The sequence below is a fragment of the Myotis daubentonii genome, chromosome 12 (assembly GCF_963259705.1).
Source record: "Myotis daubentonii chromosome 12, mMyoDau2.1, whole genome shotgun sequence".
Classification (NCBI taxonomy): domain Eukaryota; kingdom Metazoa; phylum Chordata; class Mammalia; order Chiroptera; family Vespertilionidae; genus Myotis; species Myotis daubentonii.
The window spans coordinates 39,632,260-39,654,994 of record NC_081851.1 but is presented as its reverse complement, the minus strand read 5'-3'; the positions used below and the strand labels follow the sequence as shown (position 1 = coordinate 39,654,994).

General features: G+C 41.4%; 1 protein-coding gene across 2 annotated transcripts in view; it reads right to left on the bottom strand.

Annotated features, from left to right (window-relative positions):
• Positions 1-20,475, bottom strand: part of PPP3R1 (protein phosphatase 3 regulatory subunit B, alpha) — a 63,566-nt gene extending 43,091 nt beyond the window's left edge. The window contains exon 1 of one of the 2 annotated variants that reach the window (XM_059659598.1): positions 20,029-20,475. In XM_059659598.1, coding sequence (XP_059515581.1) covers positions 20,029-20,031 — 3 coding nt within the window. In that variant the 5' untranslated portion in view covers positions 20,032-20,475. The remainder of the gene's footprint in view (positions 1-20,028) is intronic. The other variant, XM_059659599.1, reaches the window with a different exon arrangement.
• Between the last annotated feature and the right edge of the window lie 2,260 nt (positions 20,476-22,735).

The window sequence follows — 22,735 nt, the reverse complement described above, 5'->3', positions numbered from 1 at the left end:
CCCCACAGGCCAGGCTGAGGGACTCCACCTGCCAGAGGGACCCCGCTCTCTCTGCAGATGCCCTTCGAGCTTCAGCACCATCCCAGGTGCGGCCAGCTGGCTGGGGAGGGACCATGTGAGATTGGCTCCAGGGTGTGTACGGCCCATCTCACCCAGTCCCACCCCGCCGGCCACCCTCTAATTGATTTCATTTCAATTTGCACGAATCTGTGCATCGGAGCACTAGTAAATAAATAAAAATTAAAGATCATATTAGAAAATGACTTTGGAAATGATCAGCACTCAAAGAAGAATTCATAAAAAATGGAAAATGAAATTAAAATAGAAAACTAATACAAGAGAAATCACCAAATACAAAGGAATGACTAAACAGTGGAAGAGAATCAGTAGACTATGGTTCTAGTCTAATAGTTTAATCTTCTATTATGAATTTATCATAATCTATATTATTCTTTTAGTTTTCTTATACTATGAAACATATTACTTTGGTTCAATTATGGTTCATATTCTTATATAGTTTTAGAAGTCATGTAAGAAAAAATTTAAGTAGGAAGGAGTTAAGAGTCACAAAAGGAACAAAATAATTATTCTCTTTTTATTAAATAATATTAAAAGCAAAGTATAACTTTAATTTGATCAATAACTCTAACTTATGCATATTGCTAATGTAAGAGAATTAACCAATAACTAGCCCTACAAAACTATCTTTAAAATGACTTTAAGGGATGGCATTTTTAAAAATCAGCTGCCGATTTACTATAACACACAGTTGTAAGTACTTCCTTATTTTATGAACACACAAAGATGGACCAAATTATTCTGGGTCTCTGTCAGAAAAAAATATTTTCTGAATAGTCACACAACTAATGTGGCTGTGGATGGAACAAGATTCTACCTTAACTAGACTTAAGTTAAAAGCAAAGAGGAGTTGCTTTTAAAGAATTAGTTTCCCATTATGATTACCTTACTACACTGTAAGCTCCATAAGAGCAAAGCACTTTTTTTCACTATCCTTCAGTGCATACTATATAGAAAACATTATATATAAACAATATACTGTATAGAAAAAATATTTTGAATTATCTCCAAAGTATGCTTTTGTAACTCTTTATTATCCCTCTTTGTTGTTTCTTTGAAAAAATGTTTTGAGTTCCAATTGGTATATGAACTTTATACATAGTCCATTTGCCAATTAACCATCTTCTTTATGCCAACCAACAATTTTTCCAGGAATGAGGCTTCCAACATTTAAGAAAACTCTTAAAAGACAGAGTAGTTGTCCAAAAAGCTTAAGAAAGATATCTTACAACGTGCTTATACACTGTAAGCAATTAATAAAGACAAGGATTTAAGAAGATTTCATTCCTAAAGGTACAAAGTATCTCTCCAGAAGCAAGAGACACATGCCAAAAGTTTTATTAAAGCAGAGAGCTCTTTAAAAACAATGTAAAAACAGCACACCTGCTGGCTCTTATTATCTGGTTTTATTCTAACAATAAAATTACTTTTCTTCGTACTAAAACAATTCTTTATACAAAGTCCTAAAATCCTTCAGACATTTCATATATACTAATTTAAATTTCAGTAACTACTTTAGTTCAAACCAAATGTGTAATACAGTAAGTGTTGTTCCTCTGTCAAGTTCTAATGGATTTTTTTAAAAGATAAAAACTGATGGATCTAGAAAGTAACCTTCAAAAATTATCTTTGTGAATACAAACATAAATGGGACAAAGGAAAACTCACTGAATAAAAGAAAATGATAATGGACACTCTGTTACAGACTTTATATACATGATCTAATTTATTCTCCAAACAATCTTCTGGATAAACAAGGGTGCTATGGGTAAGCAGCTTGCACAAGGTCTCACAGCTGGTAGTGGCAGAGACCAAATTTGAATTCAAGCTAATGTGATTCCCATAGTATTATTGCCAATAGTATATCATATAGCCACACCCTTTCTATATTATACAGGAAAAGCAATAAGGTATTGGAGCCATTTTCTTTTCATCTCAGAACACTTAAACTCAAGTGGTTTGTCACTGCCAACTCACACTGGCACAGCAACTTAAAAGGTGTTGTTCATATATCTAACACAGTAGTCATAATCACAGAAACATGACAGTAAGAGGGTGTGAGATAGGTGGAGACAGTTGAGAAGAGGAGGAGTAAAGGGATGGAAAATATAAAATATTATTACATGAAAACTATCCAATAACTTCCTGTAGGAACAATACTAATTTAGTACTATATTTTAATTTAAAAACACATATAATCCCAAAACACAACAGAAAATTCTAGACATAGCATTTTAAATCATTATCATTGAGAAAATAATCTCAAAACAGAGCAAATGAAGTCCTAGCAGTGGAACAGTTCTGGATAATGGTAAGAGACCATCTTGACTATGGCCACAGGAATAGTGGAAGTAGACAGAAGTAGGTTAGTAAAATGGAGGTCAGGGAACACTAAAACAAGGATGCCCATAACAATTTAAAGTGATGGTGGAACCTAGTAGGAAAATGTGACACAGGAATCTAAATTCTGAATGAAAAACTAGAGCATTTAGAAAGATTTTAGGTAGCAATGAGAAGAAATAAAGAAAAGTGCAGTCAGATAGAAGGAAATGACTGCACAAGAGTTATAAGTAATGATGGCCCCCAGGCAAAATCAGGTCTACACCCTCTTGGGGTTTGTTTGGGGTTTGTCTGCTGTATCCTTTTTGAGATATTGACATATCATATTAGTTTCAAGTGTATAGCATGATTCAGTATTTGTATATATTGCAAAATGATCAAAGTAATTACAATTAACATGTTACCATACATCTACAAAGATAATTTTTCTCATTATGCAAACTTTTTAAAAAATATATATTTTGATTGATTTGAGAGAGGAAGGGTGAGGGAGAGAAACATCCATGATGAGAGAGAATTATTGATTGGTTGCCTTCTGCACGCCCCCCACTGGGGATTGAGCCCACAACCCAGGCATGTACCTTTGACCAGAATCAAACCCGGGACCCTTCAGTCTGCAGGCCGATGCTCTATCCACTAAGCCAAACCGGCTAGGGCTCGTGATGCAAACTTTTAAGACCTACTCTCTTAGCAACTTTCAAATATGCAATACATTATCATTAACTGTCATCATGCTATGTGTTACATTCCCAGAGTTGTGCAGCCATTACCACAATCAAACTTAGAGCATTTTCATTGCCCCAGAAGCAAGACTGCATCCACTGGCAGTTCAATTTTCCTGCCTCACCCCAATCCTAAACAACCAATATTCTTTCTCTCTATATATATTTGCCTATTCTGGACATTATGTATAATCACTGTGTGCTCCTTGTTTTACTTAGCAGAGTAACTTCAAGGTTTATCTATATAATAGCAAGAATCAATATTTTTACTGCCAAAAACTATTTCCTTGTATGAATATAGCACATTTATTAATCCATTCATCAGATGATAAACATTTAAACTGTTTCTTTTACTTTTTTGGGGGGGGGGCATTAAGATAATGTTATTATGAACATTCATGTACAAGTTTTTTATTTCATTTCTGCAGGTATATATTGTTTAGGAATGGAATTACTAGGCCATATGGTAACTCTGTTTAACATTTTGAGAACTGTTTTCTAAAGCAACTACAACATTTGCATTTTTCATAGTAATGTTATGAGGGCTCTGATTTCTCTATATCCTAACACTTATCTTGTTGTATTACAGCCATGCCAGTGGTTGTGAAATGGTATCTCAGGTGGCTTGATTTGCATTTCCCTAATGACTAATGATGTTGAGCATCTATGTGCTTATTGAACATTAGTTTATCTTCTCTGGAGAATGTCTACTTAGATTCTTTACCCATTTTTTAGTTGGGTGTTTCTTTGTTCCTGAATCCTAAGAATTATTTACATACTAGAGCAGCAGTTCTCAACCTGTGGGTCGCGACCCCTTTGGGGTCGAACGACCCTTTCACAGGGGTCGCCTAAGGTCATCGGAAAACACATATATAATTACATAGTTTTTGTGATTAATCACTATGCTTTAATTATGTTCAGTTTGTAACAATGAAATTGGGGGTCACCACAACATGAGGGACTGTATTAAAGGGTTGCGGCATTAGGAAGGTTGAGAACCACTGTACTAGAGTCCTGATGCATGAAACTCATGCAAGGGGCTTGGCACCCGCCGCTTCAGAGAAGTTTGTCTGGAAGGACATCTGGTCTAATTAGCATATTATGCTTTTATTATTATAGATTCTGAATAGAAGTCCTTTATCAGATCTATGATTTTCAAAAATTTTCTTCCATTTTGTGGGTGTCTTTTCATTTTTTTGGTGTCCTTTGAAGTACTTAAATTGTGAATTTTTGGTGACGTTCAATTTATTTTTAATCTTTTGTTGTCTGTGCTTTTAGAAACAATTTGCCACCTGTGTTTGTAAATTTAAGTTTTATTGGAACACAGCCACAGCTTGTTTATTTATATACTAGAGGCCTGGTGCACAAAATTTATGCACTGGGGGTTGGGGGGGCGGGCACGCATGCCTCAGCCCAGCTTGCGCCCTCTCACAGTCCAGGAGCCCCCAGGGGATGTCCGACTGCCAAGGGCTGTGGGGAGCAGGCCTAAGCCAGCAGTTGAACATTCTTAGCGCTATCCTGGAGGTGGGAGAGGCTCCTGCCACCACCGCTGCGCTCGCCAGCCATGAGCCTGGCTTCTGGCTGAGCAGCGCTCCCTTTGTGGGAATGCATTGACCACCAGGGGACAGCTCCTGTGTTGAGCATCTGCCCCCTGGTGGTCAGTGCGCGTCATAGTGACCAGTCATTCCACATTTGGTTGATTTTCATATTAGCATTTTGTTATATAGTACTGTCTATAGCTGCTTCAAGCTACAATGCTAGAGGTGAGACTTTGCAAAAGACTGTATGGCCCACAAAGCCTAAAATATTTGTTATCTGGCCCTTTACAGAAAAAGTTTCCCAACTCCTAATCTATCACAATGCCAACAACTCCCACCCACCCCTAACTTAAAATGAGCAGACTTCGCCCAATTAAAGGGGCTGCATGGGAGATGATATCCTTTGAACGGTAGCAGAATTTTGGTTATGGTTAACCTGGTACAGAAAATACTTTTTGTGAAAAGACAGACAATACAAGGGTAATAGCTATGAACTGGTGAGGGAAGAGGTACAGTATAAAGTATACCGTCAGACACCAAATGTAATTTTCAGTACCTACAATCCCATCAGCGTACCAAATAAAATATTGTGCAAAGTATGAAATAAAACACTGAAGAGGTTTTTACTACTTTCTATAAGGCCTAACCTCTTGTAAGCTAGAACCAGTTTTTAAGAACTTAACTGCCCTGGAGGTATAAACTTCCAGTTATGCAATAAGTAAGTACAAAGGATGTAATGTACAATATGATGACTATAGTTAACACTGCCATATGACATATAGGAAAGTTAATAAAGTAAATTCTAGGAGTTCTCATCACACGAAAAAAAATTTCTTATTGTACCTACATGAAATGGATGGATTTTAACTGAACCTACTGTGGTAATCAAACCATCATACTGTATAACTTAAACTTATACTGATATATGTCAGTTATTTCTCAATAAAACTGAAAATCAAAACAAAAACTTAACTGCCTGAGAAAGGAATTTTATCTTTTTTTGTTATACAAGAACACATGGAGAATACAATTGGACTTAAGGAAAAACCTGCTATGAGACTTATAAGAAAATTCTTCCTTTTACTACCAAAAACTATTTCCTCATATGGGTATATCACATTTATTTATCCATTCATCAGTTGATGGACATTTAGACTGTTTCCTTTTTTCTTTTCTTTTTTTTTTTGGTGTGGATATTAAGAATGTGTTTTCATTCATCTTTGTAAAGCCAAGAGAAATTTGAGGAAGTGATCTCTTCAGACAGATGCTAGTATATGAAATTGCATCAACTCTCTCCTGATATGCCCAGCTTTAAAGTAAACCAAATCCTATGTCCTTGATGAAATTGATGAACAGCTGAACCAACTCTGGCTATGGGCTTCTCATTTTGTGAAATAATACATTCCCTATTTTTGGACCACTTTTGGGAGGGTTTCTGTTACTTGTCACCCAAAACATTGACATATTTTCTACTTTGTTAGCTACACAGAAATTAGAATGAAGTATATCAATTCTAGATCTGCCAAGAGTACTACATATTGCTTTTTAGTAGTTTGACTTTCAGAAATTTAAACAGAATTTTGCACTTTATCTTACCCAATACCCACAAGAACTCTAAATCAGACAGTCTTATGGCCATTTTATAGATGCAGGTTACTCTGATATGTGTCTTCCAATTCTATATTCCATACATGTTTCATCACATCATATTATATCTCATGGTATCAAAAAATTCACTGAAAGCAACATAACCAACAAAATGATTACAGTATTCTTTCAGCACTTAAATAATTGTTTGACATTATACAACTCTATTTGATGAGTAAAGTACTAATTACAACGAATAATAAAATGCTCAAAAGCTGCTACATGTTAGGTTCAAACTGGGCAAGCACAGTGACCAGAATAAATCTTGCACCTTATAATGGCTCTAATACAGACTCAGGCCTATGGCTGCTTTTACGGAAGTAATTCATCACTTATTTGGCCTTCCTCTTTTCCTGATGCCTTCTACTTTTCCCAGCATTATTATCTTTTTCAAAGAATCCCCATCCTCACGATGTGCCTGAAGTAGGACAGCTTCAGTTTTGTCATTTTTGCCTACAGTGCTAATGATAAATATAACTTAACTCAATTGCACCTCTGTTGGCTTCCCAAGCCAGCAGGACAAGGGTCTACTCACCCATCCATCACTTACATTTAAATTCCATGAGAGACACTACAATAGGAACTGGCTCTACAAAGATGAATAAAAACATATCCCCTGCTCTAAAGGAGCCCACAGTTTAGGAGGAAAGGCGATTAAACACAATGAAATGTATGGTGCACTATTATATAACTTACTTACAAATGGCTATTACTTGCCTGGAAGAGGTGGGTTTTTAAAAAAGGATGAGGCATCTGAGAACCAAGTGACATGACTTGGATATAGCATAAGGATAGCCAGAAATAAGGAATAGAACATGAGTGCCATGAAAGGAGCTTAACTTTTTAATTCTAGAATATTAATTCTAGTAGCACTGACTTAAATAAAGTAGTGACACTAAATTTCCTCTTCAGAAGAAAAACTCTGGTGCTAATACTAAGGATAGAAGGAAAAAGGAAGAAACTGGAGGCAAAAAAACCCAAAGCATTAAATAGGTTATAGAAACAGTCCTGATGAGAAGTAAATGGAAATGCAACAATGCCAGTGGTAATGGGAATAAAGAAGCTGATTCAAGAGGCAGTTGGCATCTAAATGAGAGGACATGTTTGCTATAACATGATACTTATGTTCCTGAAAAAACTTCATGTTCTTAACATTAAAAATAACATGGCTTAAGGAAAAAAGATGGAAGCAGACACTCAAAACCTAAGCAACTCAGTAACCAGAGTACTAACAAAATCAACAAAAATCCTAATAAGCATATTAACATAAAGATGTACTAAATAAGTATGGAACTTTTTTTTTTTGCAGTTTGAACCAATTTTTATTTATAGAAAGAGGATTTTAAAAATCTGTGGAACGATAAGCACTAAAATATGAAGTTGGTAGTTTCTGGGTGGTATTAGGGCTGACTTGGGTATGGGGAAAGGTCTCAGTAAACGTGTGAAGTTTTTGAAGACTTTAGAAAGCTAATGCAATAGGCATATAGAATTCTAGTGTCTAAATAATTGGAGAAAGACGTTAAGTATGGAACTTTTTAAAGGTACCAATCAAAGTATCAGGAAAAAGAATATGGTGTATTTCAAGTTAAGTTATAAAAACAAAGGAAAAATGCACAAACATCTGAGGAAATTGTGAAATTAATTTTTCTAACACTAATATATGGCCAAATTGAGTAATTAGAAAAAATGTAGGCTATATGGATATTATAAAGTACTGCATTCTTCAGTTCACTGCTTTCAACTGTGTTAATATATTTTGGATTCAGCTGCTACTAATTCATGGCACGAAGCACTAAGATGCTGGGAACGTTATAAATACGTTTATTTTCCTCTTCATCAACACTATGTGAGCCAGACTGTAATGTCTCAAAAGTCCCTCAAGTAAATAACTGAGCCTCCCACCACCACACCAGGCAGGCTATGTTTCTATGTTTTACTCTTTTAGTACAGACTGCAACTAATGACTGCTTACAACAGTGATGGCGAACCTATGACATGCGTGTCAGAGGTGACACGCGAACTCATTTTTTTGGTTGATTTTTCTTTGTTAATTGGCATTTAAATATATAAAATAAATATCAAAAATATAAGTCTTTGTTTTACTATGGTTGCAAATACCAAAAAATTTCTATATGTGACACGGCACCAAAGTTAAGTTAGGGTTTTTCAAAATGGTGACACGCCGAGCTCAAACGGTTCGCCATCACTGGCTTACAACTTAGGTACTAGTGCCTGGCCAGCATGGCTCAGTGGTTAAGCATCGACCTGTGAACCAGGAGGTCATGGTTCAATTCCTGTTCAAGGAACATGCCCAGTGTGGGGTGTGTAGAAGGCAGCCAATCAATGATTCTCTCTCATCATTGATGTTTCTCTCTCTCTCTCCCTCTCCCTTCCTCTCTGAAATCAATCAATAAAGATTTAGGTAGTAGTAAAGGGGAGAAAAAGGAATGCCAGGTTCCCAGATAGGAGTAAATGGATAGATAGGGTTTCCATTAAGAAAAACTAGAGAATGATGAAGCACTAGTAAGAAGACAATAATGAATGTAATTTTAGTTATGTTGAGTTTGGTTTCTTACAGATACCCTTATTTAGATAAAAATCCAGTAAAAAATGTGATCCATGGACTGAAGCAGAAGAGAATGATATGGGCTCAAAATATGAATCATCAGTACATACGATGTAATGAAACTGTGAGAATAAACAAACAATTACTATTATATAGAGAGGCCTATGCTGGCAGCAGGGGATATATTCTAGAATAAGAGTAAAGAACAATACAACTAAGGCCCACTTTCAGCAAGCTCACATTAAATCATGGGAAGACAGATAACAACCAAACACCTACAAACTGATTAATCATGTGCTACAAAGACATAAAAAGGCACATACAGTGGCCTAACATGAGGAAGTTGTGAAGCACTCCAATATAGCCCTTGCAATGAGTGGATTAAAAAACTGTGGCACATCTACACAGTGGAATACTATGCTGCAGTAAGAAAGAAGGAATTCTTACCATTTGCAACAGCATGGATGGAACTGGAGAGCATTACGCTAAGTGAAATAAGCCAGTCAGAGAAAGATAAATATCACATGATCTCACTCATTTGTGGAATATAATGAACAACATAAACTGATGAACAAAACAGATCCAGAGACAGAGAAGCATCAATCAGACCATCAAACCTCAGAGGGAAAGTAGGGGAGGGTGGAGGTCAGGGGGAGAGATCAACCAAAGGACTTGTATGCATGCATATAAGCCTAACCAATGGACACAGACACCAGGAGGGTGAGGCAAATGGTAAGAATGCCTTCTTTTTTACCACAGCATAGTATTCCATTGTGTAGATGTACCAGTTTTTTAATCCACTTATTACAAGGGCTATATTGGAGTGCCTCACAAGTCCCTCATGTTAGGCAGACTGAAGGGTCCTGAGTTCGATTCCAGTCAAGGGCATGTACCTTGGTTATGGGCTCAATCCCTAGTAGGGGGCATGCAGGAGGCAGCTGATCCATGTTTCTCTCTCATTAATGTTTCTACTTCTCTATCCCTCTCCCTTCCTCTCTGTAAAAGTCAATAAATATTTGTTTTTAAAAAAGGATAAAAATGCTAATATTCCCTGGGAAGTGTAACTCAGTTAGTTGGGTGTTGTCCTATGCACTGAAAGGTTGCTGGTTTGATTCTTGGTCAGGACATGTGCCAGGTTTTAGGTTCACTCCCCAGTAGGGAATGTCCAGGAGGCAGCGGAGCCATTCCTCACTCTCACGTCGATACTTTTCTCTTCCCCTCTACCTCTAAAAATCAATTTTAACAATATATTTTTTAAATGCTAATAGTTCTAACAAGGCTAATGGTAAAGGTTTGATCCTTTTGTGGGTTGCTGTGCTTCATTCTCTTGTGGCTAGGTGTTAAAATATATGCCTAAAACTAACATGCAAATAAAAATAAATACTCTGTATTGTTTACAAAACACAAGAGACCTGGCTAGAGCACAGATGAATTTAATAATGCTACCAGAAAAACAAGTCAAAGTGGTAATTCATTTACAGAAATGTTTTTGGGATAGCAATAGGACTATTAGCATGGCCCTCTTTATGATTCTCTTGAGAAAAGGCTATAACTGACAAACAAACAAAACCTCTGAGGAAATAACCCATAAAAACCTATAACTTGTTGAATTATCAGTGCTAAATTTTAAAGGATTTCCTATAGAAATCTTCAAATGTTTATAAAAACCAAAGACAAACACAGAAACATATTTCAGTCACATTTCATTTCAAAACTTTATTCCTGGGCCAGATGTATACATTAGCTTGAATTATATTGTCAAACTCATGACCACAAAGAGGAAGTCCAAGGAGAAAACACAGAAAGGGAGAGAGTAGCTGTAGGCTGTTGAAGAAAATAATTATTTGGAAGGTTAAAAGTGAGGAAGAAGCTTTAATCTGGCAAACTTGAAATAAAATAGATGCTTTATCTACTACACTTGTGAGGTTGTTTCCTTTTTATATTCAGAAAATGTTACCCATGTAGTTAATGCTTAGTAAGGTTATAAGTGAAAAAAGTACAATGTTTTAGTAAAATGTTATTGTCCTTATCAGTATTTTCATAAGGATACTGTTATAGTACAGACCCTTTTTAAAGTACCAACTTCAATCATTATGAAACTGTTACCTGATTAGAAAAATTATGCTCAATTGTTTTTGACTTAATGCTTACATTTGAAATACAATTAAAAACCTTGAAATAAACTGACTGTAATGAGAAAACTAGAGCATGGCATCATTAAAACCTGCAAGTCTGACCTTTTGTAATTTTTTAAATAAAAACTAAATTATAAAAAGGTTAATAAATCCACACACAGAGAAAGGTTTTAAAAAAAAGGGAGAGAAAAAACAACAACTCCCTTTAGGGAAGAATATACAAGAAACACAATAGTGATCAATACAAGGGCAAGTGGGTGACCAGGTAAGATTTACTTTCCATTTTACACTTTTCAATGTGGTTTAATTTTTTAAAAAATATATTTTATTGATTTTTCACAGAGAGGAAGGGAGAGGGATAGAGAGAAACATCGATGAGAGAGAAACATCAATCAGCTGCCTCCTGCACACCTCCCACTGGGGACGTGCCCACAACCAAGGTACATACCCTTAGCCGGAATCGAACCTGGGACCTTTCAGTCCGCAGGCCGACGCTCTATCCACTGAGCCAAACCGGTTAGGGCATGTGGTTTAATTTTTAAAGCAAATGAATAGTGCCTAAAGAACTTTAAAAATGTTTTAACAATATCAATCTACAATTGTATGTTTCCCCGTGAACTCAGAAAATGGTTCCTTTTAGATCCATGTAATTTGCTCAGAAGCTACTAAAGCAAAGACAAAGCAGTGAGCTCTTTTTAAAAATATACTTTTATTGATTTCAGAGAGGAAGGGAGAGAGAGAGAAAGAACTATCAACGATGAGAAAGAATCATCAATTGGCTGCCTCCTACATGCCCCACACTGGGGATCAAGCCCAAAACCAGGCATATGCCCTGACTGGGAATCGAACTGCAAACCTCCTTGCTCACAGGTTGACACTCAACTACTGAGGCACGCTGGCTGGGCAGTAAGCTCTTTTCTTGTTAAAACTTCTGTTTCCCAGACTCATTTCCTAGGTCACTGACCCACTGCTGTCCCCATCTTGGTCCACCTACTATCTAAATATATAAAAGCCCAGCAACCGAAACAGTGGGACCACCAGAATGACCTGTTCTATGACATGCACTGTGGCAGCCAACCAGCCTGATCCGGGCCCGGATTGGGGGTGGGGCCGGCCAACCACTCGTGGACCCTCCCCCCGCCAGCCTGGCCCCATGGGCCCCCATCAGGGTGGGCAGGCCGGACACCACCCATGCACAAATTCATGCACCAGGCCTCTAGCTTAGTAATATTTACTTAATACCCTGCTACCTGTCTACCAAATTCCCCAAAACTGATATTATCTTTTTCCATACTAAATCTCACCCCATTTGCCTCAAACTCAACTTTAGCAGTTAATCTTGCCTTAAACTATCTCAAGTTACTGAGGTGATTTAGGCCACCTGGTATGAACTCCATTATTAAAACATTAGTGGCCCAGTGCACAAAATTCGTGCTGGGGGAGGGGTGTGGTTCCCCTTAGCCCAGCCTGCACCCTCTTCAATCCAGGACATCCCTGGACTGCTGGCTCCTAATCACTCACCTGCCTGCCTGCCTGGTCACCCCTAAATGCCCCCCCGCCGGCCTGATTGCCCCTAACTGCACACCCCCCTGCCAGCCAGGTTGCCCCCAACTGCACTCCCCTGCTGGCCTGGTCGCCCCCAACAGCCCTCCCACCAGCCTGGTCGCCCCAGGCAGCCTGCTCATTCAGTTGTTTGGTCGTTCCCCACTAACCCCCATGCTGGCCTGGTTGCCCCACGCAGCCTGCTTGTTCAGTCATTTGGTCATCCCTCACTAACCCCTCTGCTGGCCTGGTTGTAGACAGCCATCTTGTGATGGTGAGATGGTCGATTTGCATATTACCTCTTTATTTTATAAGATATTTGTTGCTATGGCCTACTCTCCTCACCCTGATTTCCGCCCTCTTTTGAAGTCCCTCCTTTCCTTTTATCACTCTTTCTACCACTTCTAGGGCTCATTCTATTAATCATTTCTTACAGCTCCCTCTCCTGGCTTCTCTTCTAATTTTAAATACCTATATTGCCTATACTAAGAAAAAAAAAACTTACTCCAACTGTAAACCACTTAATTTTTCTTTTTTCCTTTCTTCACAAATGTTTCAAAAAAAATACTCGTTGCCTCCACTGTCTCATTAGAACTTACTCTTTTATTCTATTTATTCATTCACAATTCCTTCTTCAAACACTACTTACCATCTATAATATACCAAGTATTTGGAATATAACAATGAAAAGACAAAGACAATTTTGTTTAAATTCCCTTGAAATCTTATTTTCATTACCCAAAACTTAACTGAGTTACTGTCTTAAAGATTATGTCCTCTGTAATAGCTTTCATTTTTATCTCCTTCCCTCATGTTAACAGATGAGAAAAATCTTGTCTAAGAAGAGTTATATGCCTTCCTGCCTTTTTGCTCAAACTATCAGTAATTCCATCTTTATCCCTCTGAATCTTCAACTACACCTTCTTTCCTGGCTTGTTCCCTTAATCTCCAAATAAATTATTACTCAAACCTAAATTCTGTAGCTTTCATCTTCTCTCCTAGTAGTCAAAGCTTCAAGGAACAGTTTATACTCAACGTCTGGCCACCACCACCCACTCCTCAACTCACAGCATCCTGGCTTTCCTTACTACCAGTACAAAATGGTGTGGGTGTTTTGTACTGTTCCCAAAGTTACCTGATCCCTCCTAAAGACACTTTTAAGTTCTCCTCTTTCCTCATCTCTGCAATATCTAGACACTGCTGACTCCTTCAGATCTGACATCACTCTGCTAATTATCCAACTATCCCTCTAGCTATTTATTCTCAGACAGCCTTCACATGTTTCTCATCCTGACTCTTTAATGCAATGTTCTTCTAGGTTTGCACTCTTCTCATTTAATATTCTTTATAGGATGTCATCCAGTTTTATGGCTTCAACTACTACCTAATAAAAATACAAAGACAATGCTCAAATCCTTAATCCAAGCCCAGATTTCTCTTCTTAGCTTCAGATATAGCCAGTTACCTGTTGGCCATATCTACTCAGATGTCCTATGACTACTTTAAATTCAACATGTCCAAAATAGAAATCATCACTCTCCCAAATTTCATTGTCCTATATCTTCTAGGCAGACAAAGTGTTATTTCTAACAAGTCCCAGATGCTGCTAATGCTACATCAACAGCTCAGGATCAACATTTTGAGAATCACTGCTCAAACATGTTGCTCCTTCCTATGGCTAGGCTATCAGGTTCCTTCTGCTATCTCCTGGGCCATTGTATCTATGCAGCAGGAACTATTAATATTTCACAGCACCTTGTCCCATTGAACTTAGAATGTTTCGCATTCTAAATGTTAATTACCAAATCCAGTCATCACAGCATACTGGAAGTTTCTTGAGGATGGAATAGCACTTCCCATGGAAGTAAATGCTCAATAAATATTTGCTGAATGCATGGCACTACCATCTATCCAATCACCCAAGCCAGAAGCCACAACAGGATTCACCCCTCTTCTTCCCCATAATCCAGTAGTCACCAAGTCCTATCTCCTATCTCCTAAATGTCTCTCATACCTCCACTCCATATGCACTGTTACTGCCTCCTTTCAAGTCCTGATTTCTCACATGAATTACCATAATATCTTGGTCATCCCCATGTCCAGATTCATCTATCCTATTTTATTATCCACACGACCAACTAACTGATCTCTCGAAAAAAGTACCGTAGTCTCCCCTCATCCACATTTCTCTTTCCTTGATTTCAGTTACCTGTGGTGAATCAACGTCTAAAAACATTCAATGTAAAATTCCAGAAACAAACAGTTCATAAGTTTTAAGTTGGGTGCCATACTGAGTAGGGTGATAAATGCCACACCAGCCTGCTCAGTCTTACTCCCTCCCTCCTAGGATGTGAATCATCCCTTTGCCCAGAGTGTCCACACTTTATACGCTACCGGTCCATTAGTCACTTAGTAGCAGTCTTGGTTGTATGTGAGAGACCACATTCACATAACTTAGGTATATAGGGTTCAGTACTCTCTGTGGTTTCAGGAATCCACTAGGGATCTTGTACAGTATCCCCCTGGGGAAAGGGGAGAAACTACTGTAATGTGATAATGTCATTCGCCTGCTTAAAAATAATAGCTTCCCACAGCCTTTAAGGGAAAAATGTAAATTTCTTCATAGGACATGCAAACCTCTCCCCCAGATCTTGACTCAATTTACCTGACCCACCTCTCCCTTCTACCCTAAACCCTTACTCTCCAGCCATGCTGAACAGGCTTGAATATCTTAAGCCTTCATGACTTTAAACATCAAACTCTCATCTAGAGCCAAGTTTCCCACTGGCTAAATAATCATCATTTTAAAACTCAGCTCAGACACCATCTCTTCTAGAGAAGCTTTCTTTGAGTGACATTCACCTCCCTGCTCCATCCCCACCCCAGTTTACATTAAGTCTCTCCCCTGACATGTGCTTTTACAGCACCCATGTTTAGTTTATTTACTCTACTTAAGTTCTCTGGAAATTACAATTAAGTCTTATGTTTACATTGTCAGTACAAACATAAAATATACTCAAATTGTATTTAAATGCTATCCTCTAAGTAGTGGCTCTCAAAATTTAGCATGTATCAGGATTACCTGAAAGATCTTTAACATCTATACTGCTTGGCACCATTCCAAGTTTAAATTCAGTTGTTCTAGTGCAGAGCCTAACAAGTTCCCAGATGCTGCTGATGCTGTTGGTCCAGGAACCACATTTTGAGAATCAGTGTTCCAAATATGTTGTCTGTTCCTATCTCCAGGATTTTAAGAGTCTTTTCCTAGCCGCCTCCAACTCTGCCTACTGCAATCCCAATAATCATTTCAGACCCAGCTCAATTGTCACCTCCTTCATAAAACTTTCCTTAACCCCAGATGAAACTGATCTTGCTTTTTCCTCAATTTCTATTGGGCTTTGTGTATATATTCATATGATCGCTCATGCTAACTTTTTTCACATCTACTGACATTTGCCTTATGTTCTCTACATAAATGAAGGTAGGAAACCTGCCTTAATCAATTTACAACTCTCTACACCCAAGCACAATAACCAGTGAACAACAGACAAAATCTGCAAATATTTGTTAATACTAGAGGCACGGTGCATGACATTCATGCATTGGGGGGGGGGGGGTGTCCCTCAGCCCTGCTGCACCCTCTCACTCCCCTAAGCCGGCAGGCAGTTATTCCCCGAGGGGTCCTTAGCACTGCCGCAGAGGCGGGAGAGGCTCTTGCCAGCCATGAGCAAGGCTTCTGGCTGAGCAGTCTGCCCCCTGGTGGTCAGTGTGCATCATACAGATACATCATTTCACTGTACGGTCTATTTGCATATTAGCCTTTTATTATATAGGATGACTGAATCCCTTATGCTTGCCCAGATTCTGGGCCCATAGTCTGTTTAACTCGCTTAATCCTTCTGGCCCAAGCTGACTTCCTTATACAGCTTTGTGCTTTTGCTTGCCTTACTATCTATGACAGATGCCTGGTCCTCCAACAGTGGTCTGTCCCCCATGGTTACTGACCTACCCTTAAGTCAGCTTCTTTACCTTGACCTCTGAGCCTTTTTAATTTTTTCATCCACTATGATGAGAATATTAAACATGAGTGGAGAAATTTTTTCCTCATGACTGATGTGAATTTTAATTCTGCTGGCCATAAGACATGTTGATTTTTTTTATGATTATTCTTTCTTTGTCAGAGAATCTGAACTAGATAGACTATGTGATGTACAATTCTAAGTACAGTTAATGTAAACAGCAATAAGTGTGTTTTAAATTCTATTTATGTATCATGGCAATAATTTTAATGAACAGGTAAAAAACACAAAGTCATAAGATCATTATTATATGCAAGGTTGCTCTAGGTAACAAAATTTAAAGTAGCAAATTACTTATGCACTAGGTTCATATATTCATCCAAAACAAAATTCATATTACCCAGTCTAATAAGAACAGACATAAAAAGCCTGGTCATATTTCTAAATTATACTAAGCACATAGTAAAAACTATTTCTGATATGTGAAAAGTTAAGGAGGTTTCTTAAAATGCCTCTACAAAATTTACTCCTTTAAAAATTACTCAGAGACTGTTTTTAATCACAGCGACCTAAACATTCTTCTATTTGATTATTTTTATTCTTTATCCATTACTTTACATGTAACATTTAAGTACTCTAAAACTATACATGCCTACCTAGAGAATTGTGAAGATATATGTTTATTTCAATAACATCTATTTATTTATTTATTTTAGCAAAGGCAACTGACCCTTAGTGATTTGGGGGAAATTCCCAGGAGGTCAGTACTCATTGTTTTGTAGTCAGATACATAATCACTATTCCTCCCCAAGTGCTCAGCAGTTTAAAACTCAAATAGAGCCCTGGCTGGGTGGCTCAGCTGGTTGGAGTGTAGTCCCATACACCAAAGAAAAAAAAGGTTGCAGGTTTGATTCCCAGTCAGGGCAACCACTTGATGTTTCTTTCTTTCTCTTTCTCTCTCTCTCTCTCTCTCTCTCTCTCTCTCTCTCTCTCTCCCTCTCTCTCTCTCTAAAATTAAACAAAATAAACACCACAACATATCCTCAGGTAAGGATTTAAAAAATAAAAAAATGAAACTCAATTAGAGGTTTAATTTTCAGAAGAAAAAGTACAGTACTTTTAAGACAGCAACTAAAATTAATACCTGTCAAGATTCTTAACTGTTTCAATCTAACCTAATAAGCCTTTTACCTTCCCCTTACTTAATCACTGATACTCATAAATTAATTCATAAATTAAAATGTTGACAAAAATGTAAATGTTCATGATACTCAGTAAGAGTTATAAAGATTTTCAAAAGGGAGTGAAAATTTTCAAAATTGTATGCTAGGAAAATGAACCAGATCCTTCCAAAGCCCAATTCATTCGAGTTAATCAATATCCCATATGGCAGAGCTGAGCTATAGTTACTTGGCCTTGCCACTCTGAAACCAGTGCTGTGGTCAACTGACCAAAATAATACTAAAGTTGGGAAGCCACTGTCAAAACAAGTAATGTAGATCCTAAGATAATATTGAAAGGATGGTAGAAAAAAGAGCCAAGTAATCAGAAAATAAATACTGAAAAGAAAACCTGAAAGAAGAGGGAAATGATGACCTGGAAGAAAACAATACTGTATGGTAAATCTCAAAATCTTTTTAAAATATAAGAAAACACTGAGTACCGGGAAGATAAAAATTTAAGAGCTAAAAGATGATTTCCCAAATTCAGCAAGTGGGAGTGGGGAGGTTGTTAGGGGAATACACTACAAGAAAGAAAAACACTTGCAAACTAGATCATTCTGCTATATAATGTACAAACAACAAAAGGCTAGATGATTGTTCCTGAAAATTTAGTTTATAAATACAGATAAAAGTATTCCCTGCAATCCACAAAGATCTTCAAGATCCTGACTTTTGAGTAAAATACATGTATAAGCAAGTTGTATATGAATGACTGAACGAAGATGTTTTCTGTAACAACCTGGAAAGCCTACATTTTTTGTTATTCTTGGGACCAAAGTTGCCCGAGACGCCTCCCAAGTTGGCAGGGAAAAGTTTATGCGTATCAACATCACTGACCATGTATTAAGTCCGCTCCTAGGTTGGACTTTAAGGTAGCTAGTAAATGAACTTAAATCACTTGACCTGTATTTTAAATAAAAGCTGACTTACTTGACTATTCTAACGTCACTTTCTTCTCACCCAATCACGCCAAATGGAGTTTACACGTTGCAATCCACAGAACGTCTTCACTCACCCATCACTCTATTTTGAAACGCTACCGAAATTCTGCACACAGGGTGAAACGCAATGACCACGAAAAGGTGCAAGACATTACCACCCCACATCCTTCTGAAAACCTTCTGCCAAATTGGGGAGAGACTTTTGGAAAAAGCATTCGCCAACCAAATCACAGGCTCGACTCTCGGATGCACCCGGGGGAGCTCGGCGAGCCACGGCCGCCCGGTACACAACCCCTGATGACAAAAGGCAACGACACCGGCCGCCCGGGTCGGGGCCAGAGGACCGGTAACGGGCTAACAGGGCGTCGTGGATTTCTCGGCCGCGGTGACAGCGGCGGGGAGACACACCCCTAGCGTCGGCTGGAAACACTACAGCAGGGAGTTCTACCTCGGGATGACTGTGAGGGTAAGGAAAGACAAATTTAAATCGCCATGATTCAAAAACAACCACCGAGAGAGAGAGAGAGAGAGAGAGAGGGAGAGGGACTTGACGAGGCAACAAAGAAAACGAAAAAAAAAACCACCACCAACAACAACAAAAACCCTGGGCAGGAAGAAAGCGTAAAAAAGACAGCATCCCCATTTAGCGAAGACGGAGTCCGGGTCTGCGGCCGTGAATCGGCACCTTGGTCGGCCCTTCCCGGCCCGCCAGGCGGAGACCGGCCGCCGAGGGAGCAGCCCCGCACGGCGGCTCCCGGCGGCGGAACCCGCACCGACAGCAGAGGGGGAAGCGGGCGGCAGGATGGCTGCCGAGGGAGGCTCCTGCTCGAAAATGGAGTGGGAGTGGGAGCGGGCGCAGCCCCGGAGAGAAAGCAAGTCTTATATAAAGAGCCATTTGTCATATTTTCTTTCCGCCGGATTTCGGAAGAGCCCGGACTGGAGAGAGTCTGGGGGCGGCCGGGGGCTCCACCTGGAGGAGGGGCCGCCCCGAGTCCCAAGGGGCGGCCCGGGGGCGGCTCCAGGCCGACGGCCGGAGCGGGTGGGGGTCGAGGCAGAGGCGGAACCCGGCGGCCGCGAGGGCAGGGGCGCCGCCGAGCACCGGCCCGACGCCCCCGGGGCCGCCCAGGGCTCTCGGACCCGCCGCGGCAGTAGCCCGGCCGGGTCTCGAATTTTCCAGCGGGGGAAGCCCGCCGGGGGCGTCGGGGTTCGCCTCCGCCCCCGCCCCTGGACGCAGCGCGCGGGGGAGGGCTGGTGCACGGGGGAAGCGAAGGTCTCACCATTTTGCTGGCGGGCGGGCGGCGGCTGGCTCGGACGGAGGAGAGTGTCGGCGCTCAGACGGGCTCCCGCAGGAAGCGGCGGCGGTGGCGGCCCAGCTGCACTCGGCTGGGGCGGCTGCGGCCCTCGGGACACCCGCGGGGGAGGGGGTGCGGGCTGGGGGAGGGGAGGCGGCGCCGCGGGGCCCGCGCCGACGGGGTGACTGGGCACGCGGGAGCGGGCGGGGGAGAAGAAAAATTAAGGTCGAGATTCAGGAACCGAAAGAGCGGGAGGAGAAGCGGCGAGCAGGGGTCGAGGCGGAGAGGCGCGGGAGATGGAGGCGAGGGCCAGGCGGCTCCCGGGCTGTAGCTTCGCGCTCAAGCTCACGCCGGAGCCGTGACGGACTCACTGCAGTGGCTCTCGCTGACCCGCAACCTCCAGGCACGAAAAAGGGGGAGGGCGGGAGAGGGAGGGGAAAGCAGCGCGCAGAGGGGCGGAGGGCGGGGGCGCGCGGAGCCGGCGGCGGGGGCGGGGCTTCCGCGAGCGCCGCACATCCGGGCACCCGCGCGGCTCGGCGGCGGCGGCGGCGGCCGCGGCGCTCGGCGAGCTCTGGTTGGGGAGCGCGGAGCGCGCCGACGCGTTCGCCCCTCCGCCACCGCCCCCCTGCGTGAGGGGCGGGGCTAGGGCAGGGGCGGGGTCGCGGACGTCGGTGACGTTGCGTGGCGAAGCCCTTCCTGTCACGTGGCTGGAGGCGGGTGTCCGGGGAGGATGGGGTGGGGGCGGAGCGGGGAAGGAGGAAATGCGAGGGTTCCCTGGGAGGGAGGAAATGCTGGGGTGCGCGGTCCGCGGGCGAAGCGGGGCTTGCGCTCGGGAGTGGGAGGCTCGTGGGGGGCGGGGGAGGAGCAGATGAGGGGCTAATCGTGTCAGAACCACCCAGACGCCGCACCAAAAAGGGAGAAAAAGCCCAAGCCGTGGGCTGGAGGGACTCGGTTTGCTCCTGAAGACGGTATCTTTCCATCGGTGTGCGGACTGGGACCCGCTGCTCGGCGCGCCCACGCTGCTGTCGCCGCTGCGGCGCTCGCAGGCCGCCGCCCCTGCAGGAGCCGTTTGGCCCAGCGGGGCTGGGCTGGGCTGGGCAGGCCGGGCGGAGCGCAGCCGCTGGCCGCCGCTGGAGGCGTGGGAGCCCCGGGACGGCGATCCCGGGCTGCTCCCACTCCCGCCCAGGCGTCCTCCCCCCGCGCGGAGTGCCCCCCCCCCCCCCCCGGGCCGCCTTCTGCAGGGCGCCGCCGTGTTTGCTTTCGGAAACCGCCCCCTGGTTCCTTTCGTAAGGCTGTGTCCGCTTTGGTGCCGGTGGCCGTGCCCAGAGAATTCAGACTACAATGGGGCATGGAGTCCAGGAAAGCAGAAGGGGGAACAGAAAGTTATGTTCGGGGAAAATAAAAGCCGGCAGGAGGAGTGTGAGAAGGATAGTGAAGAAAATACTTAGCAACCATTTTAACAAGCGGTTCCTTTTCGAATCTTGATCGTCCCCGGTGTGTGTAAGTGGGAGAGAGGGAACGAAAGTTTGTCATTGTTTTTTTGTGGTCAGAGACTCCTTGTTGACAGGTCTTTCCTTTGAATAGTTTTATAAAAAGACATAGTGTCTTTAAAGCAGCCTGTTCAAGCTCCTTACATGAGTTTTATTCTTTTTCTGCACTAATTCTTTTTCCTTATGATAAGGACTCATTTTTCCTAATAGAGGCTCAGTGACGTGCCCTAGTCGCCCCCCTTCGTTGCCCCTCTCTCCCTTTAAGAACTATTTTGTTTTTGTGTCCGGATGAATAAGAAAAGTAACTCAGACGGATAACAAGATATATCACATTGTGAATGTAACCAGGAAATGCCAAGAAATGACAGTCTCTTCCACCAGTTAAGTTTCTTGACTTAAATGCGGTGTTGTTTAGATACGGATGTGTTCCAAAACGGGAAAGTCCCCAAGCTAAGTGTGAGACATTTCTAGGTATATTATTTTTTTTTAATTAGTTTTCACCGTAGGATGAAAGCATGTTCATTTTTATAAAAGTGCTACTTAAAAAATTTCCTCTCCCTCAACTCCAGTTCTCAGAGAGGATCACTGTAACTGAGTCCATGTGTGTCCAACATGTTCAGTGCAAATCAAATCGTTTTGGCTGAGGATTAAATACTGAGAAGGAATTTGAGATGTGTGGAATGCAGTGGATTTACAGCAACTCACAATTTTGTCATAATTTGAGCCAATTCAGACTATAATCATTCAACACATGTCTATTTTGATTAAATCAGAAAATCAAGAGGCATTGTAGCCTCTGTTACTGACCAAAAGCAAGAGACAGAAGACCAGTCCACTTGCTCCTCCTCATCCTATAAATCTCCCAGAGTTTGCCACTTACATTCTCTCAGCTTTGTGTTATACTACATAAAATACAGGCATGTAGCAGTTTGCATCTCTGCTGAGAGAGGTAAACCTAAAATGCACATTTCACCCAGCTGGTGTGTCTCAGTGGCTGAGCATCATCCCATGCACCAAGAGGTACCGGTTCTATTCCTGGTCAGGACACACGCCTGGGTTTCAGGTTGTGGGGCTCAACCTCTAGCATGGGGCATGCAGGAGGCAGCCAATTTGATGTTGATTTTCTCTCTCATTGATGTTTCTATCTCTCTCCCTTTCTCTCTAAAATCAATAAAATAAATATTTTTGAAAATAAAAGTAAA